This window comes from Embiotoca jacksoni, unplaced genomic scaffold (assembly GCF_022577435.1).
Source record: "Embiotoca jacksoni isolate LCO1_2020_lvr unplaced genomic scaffold, fEmbJac1.0.p SCAF_19, whole genome shotgun sequence".
In the NCBI taxonomy this organism is placed as follows: domain Eukaryota; kingdom Metazoa; phylum Chordata; class Actinopteri; family Embiotocidae; genus Embiotoca; species Embiotoca jacksoni.
The window spans coordinates 347501-372500 of NW_027185329.1; the positions used below are offsets into that span (position 1 = coordinate 347501).

Sequence of the window (25000 nt, forward strand, 5' to 3'; positions counted from 1 at the left end):
ACACCCTGCAGAGAAACTCTGAAATTTTAACTTCACTTAGAAAGTTGATTTTAACGTCCTTCTGTGATTTTCCCACCAGCCTACTTTTTAACATACATTTTAAGGATTTTCAGGATCAGAATAAAAAAATAAATCACAAAGTCCCAGAGGCAGCGCAGCCTCAACCCCCGATGGCTCCGCTCTGTTCCTCCACCCTGCAGGACAAGAGGTTTATCCCATGAATTATTGATCGTCCTCCAGGCATCCTCCAGTCCCTTGGTGTGTCATCCACAAAGAAATGAAAATCGAACAAATGACACCGGATCCCCACCGATGGTTGAGTCTAATTTGTGGCTCTTTTGAGACGAGTGTGTTGCTCGTGTTTGCATGCTAAGACTGCTTTGCAGCGAGTGACAGTCTTAACGCTTGAAAGATAAAGCTGACGCTAAAACTGAGGATCAGTTCCAAAACAATCCGACTTCATAAAAAATGTTAAATGTTCTAAAACAAAAAGTCAGTATAGTACAGTTTGAAAATAGGCAGATAATTAGCAAGAGGTCACGGTGATGATCAAGTTCAGGAGGGAGATTGAACCACAGTTTTGATATCTTGGAGACAGCAGGTAGATTTATTTGACCTACACAAAATTTTAGGAGGCGGTAAAGCAGAGTGTCATCAGCATAACGGCAAAAGGAAACATTATCTGACCATTTTTCTGACCAAGAAATAGCTCAAATGAAGAAAAAATAAGTGGACCAAAGGTGGTTCCTTGTGGGATGCCACATTTGAAACTAAGGCAGAAGAAAAAACGCTTCAAAAACTATTTTTGTTCATGAAATAAAAAGAATGAAAACTATGATGTGTGGTCATCAAAAACAGGATATTTAAGGAGTAGTTGGAATATTAATAGAGGTCATTTGTGACCCGTGTCTCGTTTTGCGTGTCACAACATACAGAGCCAAAAATAAAGTCAACAAAAAGTCTGAGCCTTATTGATTTAGTAATCGTATAAGCTGATTTTGCCCCGGCTGTGTCCTTCCATCGGTCATATTTCAGCCATAAATCTCAGTGAGTTCAGTGACCTTTCAGCATCACATCCTGATGAACACTACTGCTCAACAAAACCCCCTCAGCAGCCACTATAATCACTGCTACGACCAATATGTCGACCCTGGCCTCAACACCAGACCGGTACGACCTTAAACACACACACACACACACACACACACACACACACACACACACACACACACACACACACACACACACACACACACACACACACACACACTGACCTCCTGACATTTCTACCCACACATGCGCTGACCCACAGACGATGACCTCAGCAGACCGACTCAGTCCAGCAGACGAGCTTGCAATCAGCGTCACACCTGCTGTCTGACCTTTTGCTTCGTCGTTGTGAGTCTGAATGATCTTTACACCACACACACACACACACACACAAACACACAAACACACAAACACACACACTGCCGACTCTCACGCAGGTTCAAGTCTTTTACAAAAACCTTTGAAATGTAACGGTCTAATTTGACGCACAGTTGGACATGAAGTATTTCTCAAAACAGCTTCAGACTAAACAGCCTCAACTAAACTCTTTTCAACACTTTTTGCTGTAACATGCTAAAAGATTTCTTGGATATCATTGTTTACTTGACATAAACATGGAGTACATCTTGTGGTTTCCCAATGAAATGATGTATAGTGTTTGTTAAGTGACTAATGAGACTTTCAAAATGAGATATAAAAGATAAATATGTATGTGGTTGGTGTTGGAAGTCAACCAGTGTCAGAAGAAGTCATCAAACAGCAGGAACTTTGTTTGTAACTCATTAGAATTCGTCCATAAAGACTAAACCAAATGAAACACGCTCACATTTGTACCCGGCTATAACATCTGAACACAACAGGAATGCAAGAAGAAGAAGAAGAAAAAAAAGAAACATCACAAAACCACCATTTTGTTAGCAAAGCTCTGCTCATATAAATGGAACAAACGGAAAAACAAAGTCAAAGTTGTTATTTCAGGCTTCGCGCCCAATTTATCGCAACAGCTTCGGACCAAAAAGAAAAAAAAGTTTGTGGTTTCCACATATTTCAGAAACCAAACGTGTGTTTTTGTGGTGGGGAGGAAAAGAGGAGGGGGGGGCATCGTGTTTACACTGCGAGAAAAATGTGCCGTGACAATTGAGAATAATCTGTGTTTATATCCCACAATAACGATGTCACGAGTTTGGAAATATGAAGTGAAAATCAGAGTGCTTGTTTGCGATCCTACCTGGTGCAGCCTGCATCTCCATCAGACCTCCAGCTGTGATCAGAGCCTCCAGGATCCTGATGTGATGCTCCGGGTTCACGTCCGCACTGCGGACCACAACACAAACATGAATGGCTGCCAAATTGTAAAGGACAGATATTGACTCCATTAAAACATTCACTTTTGTGTCAGCAGAACGTCAGAGAGAAGAAAACTCCTGAATTTCACCAGATCTCATATTTATTATTTCAGTTAGTATTCAGTATTATGTAGAAAAAGCTCCAAGCAACAGAAGACGGTACTAAACGCTTCCAGACGTTTATCCTCCGGAACAATCCGGGATTAATCAAAATTTCCTGCTCACATGAAAAAATTTGCTGCAAATCGGCGAACTGCTCGACCAGGCTGCACAAACGTTTCTGACTCAGATCCACGACATCGCGAGGGAGGAAAGATTCGGTAAATGCTCGAAAAACAGGCGAGTTTGTGCCGGCTGGAGAAACAAAAGTAATACAATCAAGTCTTGTTAATGGCGTTTGTTCAGTGTTCAGACATCCGGCTCTTTAACTGCAGGATGTTGATGTTGCAGCTGAGCCGAATATCATGCTTTGGTTTTACCGCGGAAAAATATCGGCTCTTTGAATCGTTGCAAAAACACCTGGTTCTGCTCTGATGTTGAGTTTTGTTATGGAAATGAACAGCGGTAATACTCCGAGTTTGGTTTACTTATTCGACCGGCTGATTCACAAATGTTGAATGAAGCGTGGGGATTTCCCCTTTTTCCAAAACCGAACACAGAGAAGGGAGTTTTCCAGGAGACGTGACTGAGCTGTGGAAAAATTAATGCTTTTACGCAACAAACGAACGTCTGGAGTGATAATTCAAAGATGGAGTGGAAAAGTACCTGATTATTACCCATTTTCATGTTTTGATTTGAGCACAAACCCGTTTCTGAAAAGGCCCACTACGTGAAGCAATATGGGGAAAATACATTTGTTGAGCGTCAAGTTATGGAAATGAAAGTCGTGTTGATGCGACTGACAGTGAAAACATCTCCAGTATCAGGTGGATACGACTTTTCCTTTTCTGGTTGAATCAGCAACATAAAAGACGAAGAACAGCTCAAATATTTATATTTCAGATATTAAACTAAAAACTCTAATTTATCATCATGTTCGCTTTGTGTTACCATGACGATGACCATTTATGACTGAAAAACAAAACAGCGCAGGCGTCAGTCATTGTTCCTCCGTCCCTCAGAGATTCATATAGTAATTAACAACCTCACAACATAAATTTGACTCAAGTGAATAAAATAAATGAGAAAGGCATGAAATAATCGCTCTGAAGTCACATCCAACCAGGTTTGTGAAGAACGGCACAAGGTGAAGTGGTCCTTTCTCCATCTTGTTCCTCCAAAATGAATCCTTCAAAAACATCTCTTCTACTAATGCTACTTATCAAAGTAAAAAAATGTTTTTATTTTATTCCCCTCAATGTTACAAAGTCTTCTTTCAGCCTGTTTAAACAATCAATTCGATATTAATCGAACCCGAATCTTTCTACAGCTAAAATAATTTGCAACGTGTTCTGCAAAAAAAAGAAATTCAAGACATTCAAGACTGGTGAAGTGCAGTGTGTGATAATGGTTTAAATCCTTAAATCTGACCTTTAATTACAAGTGTTAAGGTTAAACATTTTTGTAGCAGCTGAATGTTTTAAGAAAAGCTATTTTTTTTTGGCTTGAAATTAGCAAATTTATCTCGTTAACTGAATTAATTTGTCTCGTTTCTAGTGTTTGATTTTAACAGGAAGTGGCTCGAATTAATTCACGTCTTGTTTCAAAGTATTCAAGTCTTGACTGTAAACTGTTAAAGACAAATGTTCCAGATTTGAACTTATTTTAAGGTAAACGAGTGATCGATTGAACGATTGAACAATTGAACGATTGATCGATTGATCGGTTGAACGAGTGAATGAGTGAACGATTGATCGATTGATTGATTGAACGAGTGAATGAGTGAAACGTCGGTGTACCTGAGGGGAGAGTGCTTGAAGACGACGTCGGCGAAGGCCTGACCCAGCAGCCGGGGGCCGGCCTGGCTCTGCTGGCCGACCTGGTCCAGGTGTCTGCTGAGGTGGACCAGCAGCTTGTGGTTGGCCTGAGGGATGCTGGGAGACTCCAGGATCCTCTTCAGCCTCTCGCCACACTCCTCCACGCTCTGACTCTCTGGAAGACAAAACAACAGCAGAGCGGTTTCTTTCAGGCCGCTGAACCACAGGAATCCATGTTCTCATTTAAATGTTCTTGTTACGGCCTTTGTGTGTTCATTTCTGCACTCACAATCACAACACAGGATTTACCTTCATTGTTACCACCTGGCCAACATGTAACTACGGTGTGTTAAGCTGCCAAATTCAGTTCAATGTTGTTTCCAACCAGCAACCAGCAGTGACGTTGGTTTGTGAACGTTATGAATCCTCCAGTTCAGATTCTGTCCGTCACCATCTTTGCTAGCTCGGAGCGGTTTGGAGCAGGAAGTGACCATATTTGGACGAGCTGACTGCATCACAGGCCTGTCATGACAGGATTATTTTCAGATGGACCTCCAGAAAACTAATAAGAAGGAGTGACTTTAGCTAACAACACCGAGATAACTGATGGACACATTTTATTCACTTTGGATTTGATGAGAGAAGTTGAATGGGAGTCTATGGAGCCGGAGGCTTTTTGGAGCCGACCTCTAGTGGCACTCGCTGGTATTGCAGCTTAAGGTCATTTCTGCATTATGATGCAAAACTTTTGTTCTTGTCTTGTTCTTGTTCTTGTCTTGTTCTTGTTCTTGTCTTGTTCTTGTTCTTGTTCTTGTCTTGTTCTTGTTCTTGTCTTGTTCTTGTTCTTGTCTTGTTCTTGTTCTTGTCCTTCTTTTGCTGCTTCTACATAATTGTGCTCCATAAATACATTTTGCCTGTGCCTATAATTAAATGACAATAAACTGAATGTGTTGAAAAAGGCGGTGAAGTGAGGACTTGTGGTGTAAAAGACAAACGGCAAAATCCAAAGTCCTCATTTTGTTCAAAAATGCGTTCTGACGTTCAGCCAAAAGCCACGAAGACCAAGAAACCAAAAAGTATTTCAAAATGCAAAAAATCAAAAGGGACACAGAGACTACATCACACTTCATCTCAGCTGAGCGTCTGCTGTGGAGGTCGTCGGCGTTTCTGTGCGAGCGGCTTCTTTCTTCAAACGTTATGTTCAGATCACAGAAGTGAAGGAAAAAAACCTGCTGCGTCACGTCGCCGCCGGCGATCAGACGGAGTCGGATGAAAGTGCACGAATCCGTGCATCTGTGTGTGTCTGCTGCACAGCTGAGCAGACACACGCATAAACACCGCTCACATTAAAAAACATTTCACCGACTGAAGGCGGAGAGCAGACGGCAAGCGCCTCCTCCATCAATATCCATCGGAGCACGCGGCCAAATGCTCGCTGACTTTGAGGAGACGCGGCAGGAAAATCACAGGGTGCTTCACGCTCACACTCGGCGGACGCTTGTGAAGACGAGGCGGCGGGGGGAATAAAACCGATTCCTTCAGACAATGGGCCGTGTTTGAGGAGGACCAGACGTATTGACGGGCGCTCTCACCGCAGGGCCCTTCGCCACGCAGCAACACGAGCGGCAGGCAAGAAAACATCTGCGCCGGGGGTCCCGCCGGGGGTCCCGCCGGGGGTCCCGCCGGGGGCCGGCTCTACGACGGGGTGGGCACGGCGGGAGAGCGCAGGCCTGCCGTGGAACAGCACACAGATCATTCTGCACGAGAACAGACAGTACAAGTCCATTTATCTCCGTCCGAGTCCGTCTGTCCGTCTGTCTGCGCTGGGATTTCTATTTGTAACAGAGTTCTTGATTTAGAGGAAATGTCTGAATCTAAAAGTTGTGAGAAAGACTGAAATATATCACGAGGTGTCGTGCTGTTTTGATTTGTTAGGCATGTAATAACTAAGTATTTTAGTAAAACTACAATTTAATGTTTAGTTAAATGAATATTTTGATATTTTCTTGCATAATAAGCAACAGGTTTTGAAATGAACTGTTCATGAACACAAAAAAAATGTAGCACATAACTGTAAAAACTGACTGACACCATTCCAACCGGTTGCAGACACGCCCCCAAAAACAGGTCTTCTTGAATCTTCTTTTCTAATGAATGAGGGATTATTTTCAGATGGACCTCCAGAAAACTAATAAGAAGGAGTGACTTTAGCTAACAACACCGAGATAACTGATGGACACATTTTATTCACTTTAGATTTGATGAGAGAAGTTGAATGGGAGTCTATGGAGCCGGAGGCTTTTTGGAGCCGACCTCTAGTGGCACTCGCTGGTATTGCAGCTGAAGACACTTCTGCATCGGAACCATTTTACAGACCTGAAGCTACGAACACTTTTATTTACAGTCTGTGGTTTAAACACAATTATGACTACATGAAAAGCTCAACAAAAGAAACATGTGGAACACGTTTAAGTCAAAGTAAAAAAAATCTAATTCACAGACTGATATTTCTGTTCTGTCTCAACCTTCACTTCAAGCTTTCATCACTAATTACACAAAATGTCTCTTTCTGCTCTAGTGGATCAAAAATGAGATAAACTTGGCTCGTAGCAGATGAAACTGATCTAAACTGGTCCGTCCGTCCCTCGTTCGGTGATTTGTGACACGGTCTGCATGTGTACATGTCGTATGTATCTGGGTGTTGTGATGCTGATATGTATTGATTGGCCGCATGAGATATCGGTGCACCGGCCTCGTCTGCGCGGGAGCTAAAGTGTTCGAATCGATCCCAATAACACAGAGTGGCAACAGAGAGATGGAGGAACTGACAGAACGACCGACCGGGTGTTTGTTAGAGGACTGATTGAAGACGGAGGAGGAGGAGGAGGAGGAGGAGGAGGAGGAGGAACGGTAGAGCTGCTCCATAATCTCACCACTCTGGAGAATTCCATCAAAAAATCCTAACAAACAGCCCCAAAACATCATGTTATGATGTCACTTTTTGGATATTTGTCCAGATAAGAATTATTAATCTCTTAGAAAAAGAAAAGTAACTTTTTTTCTTTTTTTACATAATCGCGTTATTAAAACCCTTCTCCTACAACCCAAAGATCTTGTACGGATTAAATTTCAGCAGTGAAACGGTTGGAGATGAAGATGTTTTCCGTGTGCACGTGTTTTCAGGTAAAGTTCACTTCAGATTCTTCAGGTACTTCGATTCTGCTTCTGAGCTGTTTTAAAGGCTGAGATGATTTTTAGCAGGATTTCTTGTATTATTTCTGAAAGCATTCTCACTTTACTTTTAATTTCCTTCAACGTTTTGCACACCAGATGTGTGTGAACTGTAAGGAACACGTCGGTGTTGCTCTCCTCTGATGTGTTACCCTGTTCGGGAGGTGGGGGGTGGGGGGGATGTGGGGTGGGGGTGGGGTGGGGGGGTTCGTGCCCACAGGTCAAAGGTCACACAGACAGAGAGCAGAGGTCAAGAGGTTTCCGTGGGAGGAGTCAAGTGGCTTTGTCTAATAACCATTAGTGTGTAATTCTGTCATCGTACGTGTCCAAGGCACCACAGTGTGTCTTTATTAAATATTATGTTTACACTAATGCATGTTATATTTAGCTTTTATCTGAATGACCTGAAAAATATGAACAAATCTGTCTCATATGCTTTTTATGTTCAACCCCCAAGTGTCATTTCTGTTTTCTTCTCTCTCTCAATAAAGTGACATTTTCTCTGGATCTTTACTTTACATAAATTATTTTCAAAAAATATTCGATTTAAATATGCCTTCAGCTGATTTGACTCAAATGCAAAAATAAAAAATAAATAAACCAGAATTCATCATGTCACATCAGAAACGCTAAAGAAACATTGAACAGCGTTACATAAACCTCCTTTTGTCTGCTTAATTTCCAGTAAATTCATTCATCCTTTCCGGAGAATTTAAATGAAAAAAAAATGTAAATTCATTCAATGGCTGCTGATAAAACAAAATTAAAAATGAAAGCTGAAAATTGGATTCAATATAATGAATCAATAGAGATTCCACTGTATAAAAAAAATATAAATTCAAATGTAGAAATATGTCATTTTGTTGTGGTCCAGGACACTCGGGGAAGTTCAGGGACACTTGAGGTGTGTGTGTGTGTGTGTGTGTGTGTGCGTGTGTGTGTGTGTGTGTGTGTGTGTGTGTGTGTGTGTGTTGATGGATGGATGACAATCTGCTGCAGCCTGATGGAGGTCATCGAAGTCGCCCCTCTCTGTCTGACCACTCCTGATCACAGACAGACAACACACACACACACACACACACACACACACACACACACACACACACACACACACGCACGCACGCACGCACGCACACACACACACACACACACACACACACACACACACACAGTCCTCCTCCGTCTGTTATTATAGATTGTGGCTGACCCTGCTGGTCAATAGAGGTCAAGGCTAGAGAGGGAACTTGGCCGGCCCATCTGGCCACGCGGGACTCTGGGAGACCGGACAACTGGACAGGAGGGGAGGGTGTGTGTGTGTGGGGGGGGGGGATGCTCACACTTATTTCATAAAATGTTAAATATGATCATCTAAAAGGAAAAGTATGTGGACACATATTCACGATATCCCCTGCAGTGTCACGGTTCAGGGTAAATAAAGCTCAAACTAACACGTCAGCCTTCAAAACTGTTTGACAACCAAACGGGAGTTCTGGGAAATAAATTCAAATAAAATCCGAGTCCACACGGTGAGAACTCTCCGGCTTCACAGCCGTCTGTGGAATCGGGTTGACTCGCCACGTGACACCGTAACAGGGAAAAGCTGTCGCACGCAGCCGTCAGGCCGAACGAGTTCAAGAGGCGTCTTCAGCCAAGGAGAGCAAATAATAAAATGTGCTGACTTCTGTTTGCTGAGCGTTTCAGAGGAGAAGATGGAGGGAGTTTGGTAGCTTCTGTTTTAAACAATAGTGGGCTGCAGTGAGATTAAAAGGGAAGTTTCCTGTTTCAACTTAAACACCAAGTTTTATAAAGGAAGGGTTTCCCCAGTTTGTTGTGGAGGAAGATTTCCCAGAGGCCTCGTCGTCCGTCCCATCCAACACCCGGGCCTTCATCACTCAACATCATCATCATCTCTGAATGGGATCAAATCTCAGCACCGAGGCTTCGAAATCTGCTGGAAAGACTGAAACCAGAAGAGCAGAGGATGTTCCAGCGGCACAATAACACCCGCTGGTTTTGTCCACGTTAAAGCTGGCCGTTAAATACACGAGTTAATTGAGAGACGGCGGTCCTGTCGGTGTCCTCGTCTCCTCCTCTTGAGGTCCAGATGGACAGTGGTCAGTCACACTCAGCCAGCTGGCCTTTATCCTCACACACAATGACCCCGGTGAGACCATTAAGATTAACTAACTCTCGCAAAACTAATGAATGAGTAAAGGATGAAAAATCAGCCCGGAGGAGGGAGGACAGAGGACAGAGGACAGAGGAGGGAGGAGGGAGGAGGGAAGAGGGAGGAGAGAAGAGGGAGGAGGGAGGTGAAGAATAAAGACGAGGGCAGAGAGAAGGGAGTGGGGGGGGCTTCTGATTAAAGTATTAGGATGAGTAACTCACAGATCAAAGACAGATGCAGAATAAAAGAGGCATAAACTAGGATTGAATCAAATAAATAAATAGAAATGTCGAGACACGGAGAAAACTCTTCCTGTAAGAAGTCGAAGGAACAAATCAGAAACAAATGACAAATGATGCGGTCTTCTCTCCTTTGCGGGAATCAGTTCTTTAAAAATGGTTAAAGGGGCTTTTCGTCAGTCCTCGCAAGTTTCTTTGGGAATAATAAAACAGAAAGAAAAAAAAAAAAGACTCCCGACAACAAAAGGCCGATTGTGGTCGTGGATGCTGCGGGAGCAGATGAGAAGAGGATTACAGGAGGATTACAGACATCTGATGACAACAAATGTAATTATACTGAGAGAAGGAAAAAAACAACAGAATGATCATTTCTCCGAAACAGAAAAATGACTGTACTAATTTATAAAGGTTAAAGTGGAGTTGAGGTGAAGTGCAAAATCTCACATTTATACTGAATTTATCTAAAAAAACAACTGGTTTAATCTTTATAAGGGGATTCACTCGGGTATCTGTGAAGACTGAATGATCTCAAGAGGATTCTTTAATATATTTTAGGAAGGTTGAAAAAAAAAAAAAAAAAAAAAAAAGTCCGACTGGTGGGCGCATTCAGGGTTCAAGAGGTTTTCTGTAAAAGAAAAAGAAAAAGAAAAAAAAGAATCTCTTCTATCTTCCAAACATTTGATCTTTTATTTCCATCGTTGTACGGGTCCTGATCCAGATCAGATGGGTTGACCTCCCGGAGAGCAGGACCGCCGGAGGGAAAGGTAACAAAATGAGTCGGGATTTTAACTGTTACATCATCAGCAGATCCTGTGAGACCAGACTAAGACGGGACGGGAAGTCGCTGTCTTCCAGAGAAGCATTTTACTAATTCCATCCATATGGATGGAATCACATCGGCTTCTTCTCATGTAGTCCCAAAATATTCAGTGCGGGTTGAAGTAATGATTTCACAATAAACAAGATGCAATCGCAAAGAAATGAACAGAAAAATGCGTTACTTTGCCGATGATGCTGCTGTTTTCTGATGATGGTCGTACGGACTCATCACATATATATGATAGATATGAGGAAGACCTCCTTGTCACCATCCCCCGTCGGACAGGAAGTACATCCTCCACCATTTTCCAACTCTACTCGCTTCGGGTACCAGGTTGGTTTTCTGGATTCCGCTTTCCATTGCAGACAATACCTCCTCAACGTGGTACTTGTTACTACAGCGACACCATCTTCAACGCGACACTCAAACTAGCTGGGTCTTTTTCTTCGGCAACTAAACAGTCACAACAAAGGCAGCCACTTTGTGCAGGACGTCCCGTGTTGCAGAAGAAATGTGAGGATTCTCTCGGACCAATCGGTGATCCGAAGTCTTTTCAGGTCACTTTTTGGGCTCAGCTCGCTTGGAAACGTGACGGAGGTGAAACCGAAAAATTTTACCAGGTACTGTCACAACTTTTGCACAATGGAACCCCCCCCCCCCCCCGCTGCAAAAAAAGGCAGTGGAGTGAAGTGGAGTCGAGTGCTTCGATTTCTGCTGGTGATCAATCACAGTGACCCTGAGATTGAGAGGCTGTTTATCTTTTCCGTACTTATTGAACATCTGTTTCTACTCGCTGATTTTTTTTTTTTTTTAATTCAAACCGGGTTTCAGGCCTGGTTGGAAAAAAACAACAACGAGCCAGTCAAGAAAGATATCTTTTATCAAAATCAGAAGACTGAGAACAGAAAAATGGCCTTAAGTGTGATCTATGAAGCTGAAGCTGTAAGAAAATGTACAAAAAGAGGAAATAGAGCAAATCAACATGACAAACATGAACCCTGCGTTCAAGGTGCATTTTCCTGATGAGGTAGTATGTCCCAGTGCAACAGTGCGTACTTCGTAAGGGCGGCTGCAGTAAAAAGTAAAAAGAAAAAGCATGCGATTCTGCGGCAGCTATTTTATTTTATTGCATACGTATTTGTAGTTTGTAATTTTATTTTTTTCCTAACTGTTTCTTTGCTGCTGTGACGACTAAATTTCCCCTCTGTGGGATTAATACAGTCCAAAGTCTAAAGTCTGAGTCTAGCAAAAGCTACCGCGAACCGGTTATCTTATAAAATCACCTCGTGTATCTTTGGTCGACTTCCATGTTTTTCCTGAATACGTGCATCTATATGCTTTCTAACAAATAAACCCGGTGGAGCCTCTGATATGTGACAGCTTAAAAAAAAGACAGCAGGGAGGGACAGAAGAGAATCGACACTCACCCCCTCAAGCAAATAGTTTATTTTCCAGGGATCTCCAGGTATTATTGCCTGACTTATCCCGACCAGAACAACCCTCATTGCCTCAGACCTCAAAACCCATCACATAATATCCTCCGATTTCACAGATGAAATCGCTTGCTGCTCTTCATGTGACCTTTTCCCAAATAAGAAGTTCAATTTCAGTGAGCTTAGCCTCAGACAACCTCCAGAAAAAGACCTCGATGCATACTTTCAAAGTGGTTTATCCTGACTTAAAATGTTTCCATGAATAAGTAAAATAAAATAAAAAAAATAAAAAAGGGGGGCTGTCACTTGACGAGGACCAAGAGGGAGAAAGCACTTACATAATTGACGGGGGTTTGCAGCTGGAAATCATGTCGAGGAGCTTAGCGGAGTAATATTTTGGGAGGAGGTTGGTGTGAACTTCCTGCAAGCTCAAAACGATGCAGCTGTCCTGAGAAACTCACGCTAGCGTGCACGACACACACACACACACTCACACACACTCTCACACACACACACACACACACTCACACTCACTCACTCACTCACACACACACACACACTCACTCACTCACACACACACACACACACACACACACACTCACACTCACTCACTCACTCACACACACACACACACACACACACACACACACACACACACACACTCACACACACACACACACTCACTCTCACACACACACACACACACACTCACACACACACACACACACACACACACACTCACACACACTCACACTCTCACACACACACACACACTCACACACACACACACACACACACACACACTCACGCACGCACGCTTGCTCGCACGCACACACACACACACACTCACTCACACACACACACACACACACACACACACACACACACACACACACACACACACACACAGTCTCTCTCTCTCACACACACACACCACACGCTTGCTCGCTCGCTCGCACGCACGCACACTCACTCACTCACTCACACACACGCACGCACGCACGCACGCACACACACACACACACACACACACACACACACACACACACACACATCGATGTTCACATGTTTGGTCTGTCTTTGCCTTTCTATTATTCCGACACACAAAACCGCCCTCGCGAAGCACGAAACGTAGGATATCAAGGGAGGGGTTATGAAAAATAGATAAGACTGTCAGAGTTCCCCTAAAAGCGGCGGCGAGAGGAGGAGGAGGAAGGGGGGAGGGGGGGAGGGGGGGGAGGGGGGGAGGTCGGCGGCAGGTGAAGAGGGTGAGCAGGGAGGTCAGCGGAAAATGAGAATCGAGAGCGAGAGAGAGAGAGAGAGAGAGAGGCTGGCGTCGGGCCACGTTTCGAGAGAGAGAGTTTTTTATTCGTATTTTTTTGAATCCTGAAGCTGTCAGGAGATTAGCGGGAATTTGATGCTGACGAGAGGTTACAGCCTCGCCGTCTTTACGTCCAGATATGGCAGCGGCCTGTCGGGTGTGACGAGTGTCGGCGCTCATGCCGAGTGACGCCGAGCGCTCGGACGGAGCTCCTCGAGTCGAGCGGTGCGTGAGAGCGAAAGAGAAACGGAGAGCACACGTGGTCGAGGGAGGCAGCTGGAGGTCTGAACTCACACCGGTCGTCCGCTGTGAGAAACGCTGCTTACGGCTGCAGGAAGACAAAAAGCTGAGAGCTTTTCTGGTATCGTGGTGGTTTTTCTTTGCAAAGTTTTTTACAAAACTTCAGCTCTGCACAATCACAAGTCTTCCTGTGGGTGTTAACACAGATTTTATTGCTGATGGCTGCTGTAAGTTTATTCCTCCGCCGAGAATGAAACACAACCGAAGTTGAAGTTTATTTTTAGTCCCAGCTGTACTGATGTGGACAAGCCTCTCTGCTCCAACACCGTTGTAAAGACAAATCCATAAACTCTATATAAAAATGAATGTAGTCTTCAGAGTCTGAAAGGTAAAGTCAATCCAGAAGCGTTTTACAGCGCAATACCGCTGAGAAGCCACTAGGGGGCTGGCTGAAAAAAAACAAAAACAACATGTCTCCAATAGACTCCCATTCAAAAAGCTTCTATTCTATTCTATCTATTATTGGGCAGTCAGGTTGCCAGTATAAGTGGGCGTGGCTTAGTGTCCTCAGGCTCAGTCATCCATCCCTCATTCCTCTCCAGCTCGTCCAAATTTGTTAATTTGTGGCTCCAAAAAAAACAACAAGATGGCGACGGCCAAAATGCCAAACTGGAGGCTTCCAACCAACCAGAGGCGGGTTGGTACTCAGCGATATTTGAGACATCCGAATGCGTCCACTTTGCAGCTTCGTGTCGTTTCGATGATCTCTTCCTCGTTCCGTATGATAACGGTCTCATACACAAATGCGGACCCATGACAACATTATTTTCCCAGCTTGACGTAAAGACCTTGACACAGAACGATGACATCAGCCCAGAGCGAGGCTTTATCTCCCCGAACCTCAGCGTTGGACCTCAGTGCTGCTGCTGCTGTGGCTGAACGGGAGGAAATCCCTGCAGCCTGCTTCAATATCGCTTGAATGTACACTACTATATATGAGGCCATCCCGGGTATTTCTACCTCCATCTCAAATAAAGTCAAAGAGGAATGAAGTGGACTCATTTTTTCTGACACTCGTCACAGCTGAAAGCCACAAGAGACCAAATACTGGATATAACTAATATAAAAATTGGTGAACCGACCCTTTAATGTGTCTGTGCACCTGTTGTGTACCACACCGTACCTTGAGCAGTGTAGACCAGCTCGCTGTAGACCGTGGCGGGGATGACGGGGACGGGCAGATCCTGCAGGAAACCTCTGAGAGCGTCGGCGAGAGAAACCACATCGTACTGGTCCAAATCCACCGAGACCGGATCTGAGAGGACGGGAGACACAAAAGGGGGAGGAGCCATTATGATCATGATCTCAGACCTGAGCACGGATGGGTCACAGAGTCGGCTTCAAATAAAGCAGCAACCAGCAGTGATGTCATCAACCATCAGTGATGCCATCGTTGGTTTGTGAACGTTATGAATCCTCCAGTTCAGATTCTGTCCGTCACCATCTTTGCTAGTTCGGAGCGGTTTGGAGCAGGAAGTGACCATATTTGGACGAGCTGGGGGAGGAGCCAGCGCTGGATCTGACTGATCTGATTGGAAACCTGACAATACTATGTCCCGCCCACCTGACTGCACCACAGGCCTGTCAATCAAACAGACACGCCCCCAAAAACAGGTCTTCTTGAATCTTCTTTTCTAATGAATGAGGGATTATTTTCAGATGGACCTCCAGAAAACTAATAAGAAGGAGTGACTTTAGCTAACAACACCGAGATAACTGATGGACACATTTTATTCACTTTGGATTTGATGAGAGAAGTTGAATGGGAGTCTATGGAGCCGGAGGCTGTTTGGAGCCGACCTCTAGTGGCACTCGCTGGTATTGCAGCTTTAAGGCCTCATTTTTCAGACGTGGAAGCTACGTCCTTTTTTATATACAGTAAATGATTCAAATACAGCCTATTTGAATCATGTCTGTCATTAATTATTATTATTATTATTATTATTATTATCATTATTGGAGACTAAAACGACAAAGACAGAAAACTTCACATGAACTTTCAGATGTTTAAAGACGCAGGCCATCATGAAAATGATCGTGATTCATTTTATTTGGTGCTTTTCTTTAATTGGGAAGATTAACAGGTTTTTCACAGATCTTGAATTTAAGACACCTAAATTAATTGCACGCATTGTACAGTTTGTTTTGTGTGAACTTAATCAATAAGTAGATGGTAAATGCAACATGCTGAGCTGTGATAAAGTTCTGGACCCAAAACAACTGTATGAGCCGAGTACGTGAGATCGGGTCAGTGGTCGCACCGTCAGCTGGTTCCCGGGAAACGAGGAACGCTGTTAGTCATCCGCAGATTAAAAAAAAGATGCTGAGATGTCTGATTCACACGGAGAATTTACAAATCTGTCGTCCGGAAGACAAAACAACAGATAGCGAGCTTTCTGAGCGCCGGCGCACCTGCAGATTAAGCGAAAGGACGAAGCGTCCATGGGGCCACAGGACGTTTCTGCCGTCCTCCATGTTTCACCTCAACCTTCCTCCTCTCCTCCCCCCTCGACCCCCAGCTCTTCTTCCCTCTTGACCTTTCTCCTGTTTGCCTTTTATCTTCCTACACCAGCTCCACTCGCTCCTTTTTTTTTTAATTTTTTTTTTTTACTTCCCCTCCACCCTTCATCTTCCTCCACCCTTCATCCCCCCCCCCCCCTGCACCATATGTACCCGACCCTCCAGGAGTCCATGTGGCAGTTAAGACCCATTGATTTGCTTCTCTAATGCCTGAATACAGTTAACCAATCACAGCAGGCCAGCAGCCCACCGGGCCGTTAATATCACCGGATGACCTCGTCACATGGAGGCCTGTGTTGTCGCGCTGTGATTTGTCTCGGGGATTCGATCATCCCAACACCCAGACAGAGCAAATTTGGTGTTGCCATGGGACCCGGGCTCGTGACAAGATATTAATACAGTTTTTCTTGTGTGTGTGTGTGTGTGTGTGTGTGTGTGTGTGTGTGTGTGGAGGAGTATTGGAGCGTGAAACAATTTGATTCCTGGAGAGCAGATTCTAATTTGTTAATTTGAGAGAGGTCTTTTTTTTATTAGGTCGCTGTTTGTCCCGGTGATAACAATAATCATAGTGATGGTGTTATATATTAGTCTTTGCACGTCTGGAACAACAGATAACGATACGGGCGACTGCTTAAGGCACCCGAGTACGTCATTTCTATGAAGTGAAATTAAACACAAGCAAGCTTGTTCTTTCTCTACATTTGTTCAGGTGACTTTTTTGAAAAATTCAACCAACTGTCAAAATGTTTAAAAGGGAAGGTTGATAATAATGTTTTTACACCCGTCTAGGTTTCTTCCTGAGAAGCACTGAGTGGATTGACCTCGAATTCAAAGCAGCGATTGGCTCGTAGCATCGTCATCACGTCTCAGGCCGACAGCGTCGCCTTTTCAGTATGTGGAAATAAATGCTTCGCAGATATAAGAAGCATGTTGACAGAACATTTTAAGATTAGCCACAGTCAAGAAAAGAAGATAGAGGAAGAAAAAAATAGAATTTTCATTGATTTAGTTTCCCATATCTTTTCAATTCAGGATGAATATAACAGCAAATGTGAATTTGCAATTTGTTGCATGCATGTACTAATAAAGTGAAGGAGACTTGCTGCAACAAAAAAGTCCCTGCAGCCCAACAGACATTTTCCCTCAGAGGCTGTCGTTGTAGAAAGACTCCTCTAAGAGTGCCGACAGAAAATATCCAACCACATCTAAAGTTAATTTCAACAAATTTTCTGGTAGCACAAATCTCTGACTTCAGGGAGAAATCAAACAGATTCTTTGGTTTGATTCAGTTTCTTAAGTTTAAAGTGGAGACGGCCTGTTAGAGGACGGCTCTGTCCAACTGCTCGGTGTCAGACAATAACAGTCGAACAGCCTCTTGAATGAAGCACTGTTAAGAACCCAGACAATGTTTGAGCCGGTCATGTGTTAGCGGTGACTTCAAAGAGCCGACGGAGGCAGCGATGACAAAAAAATGGCTTGTTTGGGGACAAATTCGTTGGAGACATGAGCGGCCGTCTTTCCCACGCCGGGCAGAAAAATGGCACAATTGTTCAGGAGAAAACGCACATGATTTCTTCTTTTGAAGTCACCGGGTTCATTTATTTACTGCCGTGAAGAATCAGAGGAACATAATCTGCTCACAAAATAATGCAATTTTACAAGAGTTCACCGTAGAGGCCGTGCAGAATATCACGAAGGAGTGTTTTGGGGGAAAAAAAGGAAGACGGTCGCAACAGCGGCTGTTTGTTTTGTGTCAGACAGCAAAAGAAATTAGTGTCTGAGATGAGAAACCACCAGACGGTGGTTAGTTTGACCGGGATGAGTCTGTGACCTGGTGCCGCTCATCCAGGGCTTCTTGTGACCCGGCTGACCCTGAAGAAGGACGGAGCTGTTCCTGTTTTCTTTCATCCTGACCTGGGACAAAATGAAACGGGGCTTTTCACCACCTGAACGAGGTGGCGCTCAAATTTAGCAAATTAACGCATCGGATCAGTTCCACCTAAACTATATAATACAGCGGTCAAAGGAACAAACACGTCCTTTGAAGAAACTTCTTGTGTAGGAAATTGTCTAAAAGCTGCCAAGAAGTAAAAAAAAGAAAAAAAAAAAAAAAAATCTAAACTGGAAATAAAGTCTGCTGACTTGTTTGTTCCAGATGTGGAGCAGACAGCTGTTTGATGTCATCAGCTCAGACAAATGGAGCAAACATGAAAACCTCAGATCAGAAATGGTTCCAGAAGAAAAGACATTCTGTGTCTACGCTGATACACAGCAACTTCAAACAGTTATGTTAAAGTCTGTGGATCATTTTAACCTCTTTTAAGCTCCTAGTTTTGGTTTTATAAGACATTTCCTCTGTCTTGCCTTTCGGCTTTATTTCTACGCAGCAGGTGGATGATCTCAGGAAGGAAGCTGTCATGACTGTCTGCAAACAGCAGCCAGGAACAGTTTGCAACCAGCTGGAGCAGAAAGTGGAACATCTGCAAAACAAAACAGACCTAACGGGACAGTGAATATTGGACACCGTCATTTGGAGCTTGTTATGCTGCCTCCATCATGGCCAAAATATCAAAAAACTAATCTTTTTAAATTAAATTATAGCGCTTTAAAACACCATTAAGAGTGAATTAGCATTAGCTGGCCCAGCGCTGGCTCTGGTTGGCCGAGTCCTGTCAGGTGAGGTGAGGTGAGCTCTCAAGCTCCGAGCAGGTTTAATCACACTTAATGAAACCGAGTCGGCCTCCGGGGCCGCGGCCAACGCGGCATCGTTACACCGCTCGCTGAGGGATTGGGAACCAGATCAATTCAATCCTCTTTCTCTCCTGTCGGCTCCATCTTAAGTCCTCATCCTCTGCCTCCACTTTCACCTTTGAGACTCCGCGGCTCCTCCCACAAAAAACACCTCACGTTACATCACCGTCGACCGCACAAAGAAAGAAGCGTGTCAACGGGTCGTTACTTAAAAAACAAAATTCGATCCTAAAAGTCTTGAATGAGTGACAGGAGTGACCAGATTTATGTGTGAATAACTATTTCATCACACACACACTGCAGGAGGACTGATACGCTCTGGACGCTCACATCCCGTTTGTTTGCTCAGTTTAGCATTTAACCAACGTGACCTAAAGACATGCGGAAACACACATCTACACACACACACCTACACGTACGCTCACGCCCAAAAAGGTCAGTATTGATTATCTCTTCGTGTGCATGTCTGAGCTCTGATGCATCGACATGTTCCGGCTGAATTTTCTGATCTTCCTCCCCGAAGGAAACACTTCATCCACCTCAGACAGGATCTCTCTCTCGTCTCCTTTTCTTTTCTGATCAAAGCTTCTCTTCCTCTTCTCTGCATGTGTCATATTATTGGCTATAAGCTGACACACACACACACACACACACACACACACACACACACACACACACACACACACACACACACACACACACACACACACACACACACTGCAGATTTCCTCACACTTCATCCTCCCATCAGTTAATCAAGGCTTTATCTGGCACCGGCCTTTAATCAGACGGGAAAGATGAAGAAAAAGGATGGATGGACGGAGGAGGAGTTTGTGATCCAGGGAGAACGAATTTTTAAGTTTTTTTTAAATAGCCAGCGGCATCAAAACCAGGAGGCAGATATTAAAGAACATATGTTCACCGTTGGATCTGAACTTTTCCCAAAATTGTCGTCTTTTGTTTCTGTTTTAATAGGAAATAAACGACGTGTTGAAGTTGTTCTGCTGGCGTACTAAAAGCGCTCGTAACCGAGCTCCTGTGACACAAATCAAGAATCACCATTACGTTTTCGACTCATAATATTGTCACATTAACTTAATTACTACTGAAAGCTCATTTACATGAGTCTACGCATGTAAATAATTCAAAAGTCTGTCAGTCAAGACAATCAAATTTAATGGATGCATTGCTACGAGACCCTACGGAGTATTTTTCAATCTTCACATGACCACAAAGCTGTTTTCTGTTTGTCCGTCCGTCCGTCCCACATTGAACCATCAGAAATCAATGATTTCAAGGCTTTGTTCAGACTGCCGGCCAATATCCGATTTCTGTCATATCCAGACTGCATCCGGATTGATTTTTGAACAGTCTGAACAGCAAACGACAAATCACATGAAACGAAGTGGAAGCTCCTAATCAGCGTAGCTGCGCTGCGTCGTTACCATAGCAACCCATGCAGATAAGTCAGCGATGTCTGGACACCGCCCAAATCCAATCTGTTAACTCGCCTCGGTCCTGAAGATCTGATTTGTCTGCAGTCTGAACACGTGAATCCAAACTTCACTGCGAACGGTGAAACTCAACAGCGAGTGCGACAGAATTTATTTTTTTTTGTGAAAAAGTGAAAGTGAAGCAACAGTGAAGGTTGTCGCAAAGTTGTGCGATAATAGTTGTGAAAGTTCAACGTCAGCAGTTTTGCCGAATCCCAGACGAGCTCGGCGCCGTGTGCCGCACGGAGAGCAACACAACACGACGTAACGCGAGGCCCGTTTGGATTATTACGATTATCGCTGAGGTCACGGCAGCAAAGCGTCAAAGGACAGAACACTCAGTGTCTCCTATTATCTGCAGGCTGGACGTATGGACGTATGGACGTATGGACGTATGGACGCATGGACGCATGGAGGTCGGTATGTTATTTCTCCTCCGAGCCGAAGGCGGCCTTCGCTGTGCGTGCCGTCCAAGGCCGTAACATCCAGAACCGACACAGAAGAAACTCGAACTTGAGCCACAGGAAATTTGAAAAGGAAAAAAAAAAAAAAAAAAAGCAACGATCCCCCGTTCATGCACGGTGACGACAGCGTGGTTTAATCAGATGAAGCTGCACTTTAATGTAATACACAAAACGCCTCATGTTCGTCGTCTCTGTGCATCGTCTGTTTGTCTGTGTGTGTGTGTGTGTGTGTGTGTGTGTGTGTGTCTGTGTGTGTGTGTATGTGTGTGTGTGTGTGTGTGTGTGTGTGTGTGTGTGTGTCTGTGTGTGTGTGTATGTGTGTGTGTGTGTGTGTGTGTGTGTGTGTGTGTGTGTGTGTCTGTGTGTGTGTGTGTGTGTGTGTCTGTGTGTGTGTGTGTGTGTGTGTGTGTGTGTGTGTGTGTGTATGTGTGTGTGTGTGTGTGTGTGTGTGTGTGTGTGTGTGTGTGTGTGTGTGTGTGTGTGTGTCTGTGTGTGTGTGTGTGTGTGTGTGTGTGTGTGTGTGTGTGTGTGTGAGCGCCCTCGCAGCAGCATTCCAATAAGAATCTCATTACACTACAAAAGCTGTGTGATCACCAGCTCTCGTCAGCATTACGGCTGCTCGCATTCAGTCCAACGAGAAATTATTTTTTTCTGATGGGAGAAAAAAACCAAAAAAACTGCAAACGCAATCCGGCGGCTTCGTGGAAAAAAAAACGTTGGTTAATCCAATAGCGGTGATTAAAACTAAAGCAGAGCGAGTTACAGACCGAGAGAGCGAAAGCACAATAAGAGATCCTCATTGTAATCGATGGCGTTCGGGAGGTAGAGCTGCTTTTTTTTTTTTTCCAGTGTGGCATTAAAAGCAACAGTTGAGAAATCCAAAGTCGAGGTGTTAATGTGGGGAAAGTATTATTAGATTCAACATTACCATGGCAGCAGCCGTGCTCACACCTGACAAATTATCTTCATAACCAAATGTCAGAATCTGATATTCGCTGCAGTGGATTAGAGTATTTACTCAAAGTGAAGCAGATAATCTGACATAATGCTGCTAAAATTAAAGCAGGCGTTGTGTGTTTTGGCTGCTCTCTCTGCGTCACCCCGCGTGCTCAAGTTTGCATGAAGCAGAATGTCTGTCGGCAGCAGGCGGAAATAAAACATGCCAGGTGAAGATATCCGTAAGCGTTTTAGTTTGAGGTGCTGCAGAGAGCAAAAAGGTGACACAATCCCTGCTCTTGTTAAATTAATGGAAAGAAAAAAATCTTCTAAAAACTGTTTTTAATTTGACTGATTAAAACAATGAGAGAGAAATTGGTATAAAAAGAAAGTGAAAATGAAATCTTTAACTGTCCAACATGACATGACATCAAGTTATGAGTTGATGCAAATTAAGGAAGTCCGAATTATTCTGCTGTCAAATTAACCAACTCCTTCATGGAGCTGAGAATAAGATGAGGATCTACATATAACAGGACTTTTCTCATTTGGTATGTTCTGATGTCCTCAAAGACCTGTTAGAGAGTTTAAACCACAGACTGGATATAAAATGTAGATGTAACTTCTGGGTCTGAAAAATGAATCCGATGTAGAAGTGTCTTAAACTGTAATACTCCCATTCAACTTGCCTCGGTGTTGTTAACTAAAGTCACTCCTTCTTCTTAGTTTTCTGGAGGTCCATCTGAAAATAATCCCTCATTCATTAGAAAAGAAGATTCAAGAAGACCTGTTTTTGGGGGCGTGTCTGTTTGATTGACAGGCCTGTGGTGCAGTCAGGTTACAGCTATCGGTGGGCGGGACGTAGTATCGTCAGGTTTCCAATCAGATCGGTCAGATCCACCGCTGGCTCCTCCCCCAGGTCGTCCAAATATGGTCACTTCCTGCTTTCAAACTGCTCCGAACTAGCAAAGATGGTGACGGACAGAATCTGAACTGTTGGTTTGACGCTTGGTTTAAACCCACAATCACTAGTTAACACCACAAATCTGAAGCAGATGTTCAATAACCAGCTGGGTATGAAACACACACACCATCCGAAACTGTTTAATACACAACATCCTCTGAACAAATCTCTTTAACCACACTTGGTCAAACTCACGCTCTGCAGCCAAAACTTTTTTAGATCCCTTTAAGAATTTCTCATTTATGCCGGCTTTACAGTAAAATTGCTAAAATCAAAAATAAGCCAGTAACAGACTGCAAATCATGTGGTGAGACTATTTTCTCAGCTGCTGTTTACAAGGTCACGACTGAACTCATGATTTAATCAGAATTACAGCCTCGCGGTTGTCTGCCTTTCAGCTACAGTTTACATCCATATCTGCCCAGACTCATATAATACATGTAGTTCAGAGCTGCAGCAGACGATGCTTCAAATATGGATGCTGCTGCAAAAGAAGCTACAGATTGTAAAAGGTGGACGCTTCACCAAAGTTTACCTTTGGTAAGGTCATAGAGAATTGGACTTTTTGGTCTTTAAAATCTGACCGGTTCATCCTTCAGTCCAAGTGAACGTTAGTGTCAAATTTAAAGTGAGTGTCCCGAGGCGCTCTTGAGATATTGTGCCTACGACAGTGGGACAGACTGAAGACGTAATGCTATTGGTCCACCGCCTGCGTAAAAAGACACCAGTCAAAAAAATAACTTCAACATATAGGACATGGATCACAAGTAAAACTGCATCAGAATAAAACCCGCTCAGGATTATCAGCACATCAGAGGCCTGTTTGGATTCTACACTTCTCGGTGAAATATAATGAAGCTGTGTTGCTGTTTTTTCTATAAATCTGCTTTTATCAATAAATCTGACTCTTCGACAGCCTCCACAAGCACTTTGGTCCCCATTTAAAACAGCCTGTGAATATACAGAGCAGTCATGGTTATCGTACGCATCACTAACTTTCTCCAACAGCCAGTCACTGTAGCTTTTAGTAAAAGTTTCTCAAACTTAAAGGAAACAGTGCGTTTTGTTTGGGACTATATGTAACTATAGTGACGATTTCAGACAGCAGGATTTATGTTGTTTTCATCCACTGCAACCACATACATGTGTTTTAATCGTTCTTCATAACTAACTGAGCTGTATCATCAGATTCTAAAGGAAATTTGAGATATATTCCAGGATTCATGCTTTTTAAAGGCAGCAGAAAAGTGTGGAGAAATCCTGGGAGCTGGTTTTGTGCCCCGAGGCCTTCTGCAGGCCTGACGCGTGCTGACAGTGGAACATCGAGCAGTGGAACAGCCGGTGGGAACAAACTTCTCCTCAACACCTTCAGAAACAAAAAAGTTAGGTGGAGATTCACAGTCTAAAGGGGTGTCAAATGGAAAGCATGTTTTAATATGAGCACAGCATCAACTGTTTCTGCCCTCAGGCTGTGTGTGTAAATACTAAATAATGTCAGAGCAGAGTTGAACTTTTATTATGAGCAAGGTTTTTTATACACTAAAACACATGAAATAAAATCTCATCATTTGATGAATTATAAAAAAAACACGCTTCACTGTGTGAACTATTTTCTCTAAATCTGAGAAATATGTTTCTGAACAGGACGTCTGCTGACTGCCGAATACATCCTGAATATCCACCTTGAATCCTGCCAATCTAATCCTGGTCTATGACATCTGTTACAAACACAGACTGGATATAAAAGTGTTTTTAGCTTCCAGGTCTGAAAAATGGTTCAGAAGTGACGGAGTGACCTTAAACTGCAATACCAGCGAGTGCCACTAGAGGTCGGCTCCAAAAAGCCTCCGGCTCCATAGACTCCCATTCAACTTCTCTCATCAAATCCAAAGTGAATAAAATGTGTCCATCAGTTATCTCGGTGTTGTTAGCTAAAGTCACTCCTTCTTATTAGTTTTCTGGAGGTCCATCTGAAAATAATCCCTCATTCATTAGAAAAGAAGATTCAAGAAGACCTGTTTTTGGGGGCGTGTCTGTTTGATTGACAGG

General features: G+C 43.6%; 1 protein-coding gene across 2 annotated transcripts in view; it reads right to left on the minus strand.

Annotated features, from left to right (window-relative positions):
* pik3r3b (phosphoinositide-3-kinase, regulatory subunit 3b (gamma)) overlaps positions 1 to 25000 on the minus strand; it is a 173908-nt gene that overhangs the window by 82084 nt on the left and 66824 nt on the right. For both annotated transcript variants that reach the window (XM_069152910.1, XM_069152909.1), the window contains 3 exons: positions 14947 to 15078; positions 4295 to 4487; positions 2279 to 2364 (listed from right to left, as the gene is read on the minus strand). In XM_069152910.1, the coding sequence (XP_069009011.1) occupies positions 2279 to 2364; positions 4295 to 4487; positions 14947 to 15078 (411 nt within the window). The remainder of the gene's footprint in view (positions 1 to 2278; positions 2365 to 4294; positions 4488 to 14946; positions 15079 to 25000) is intronic.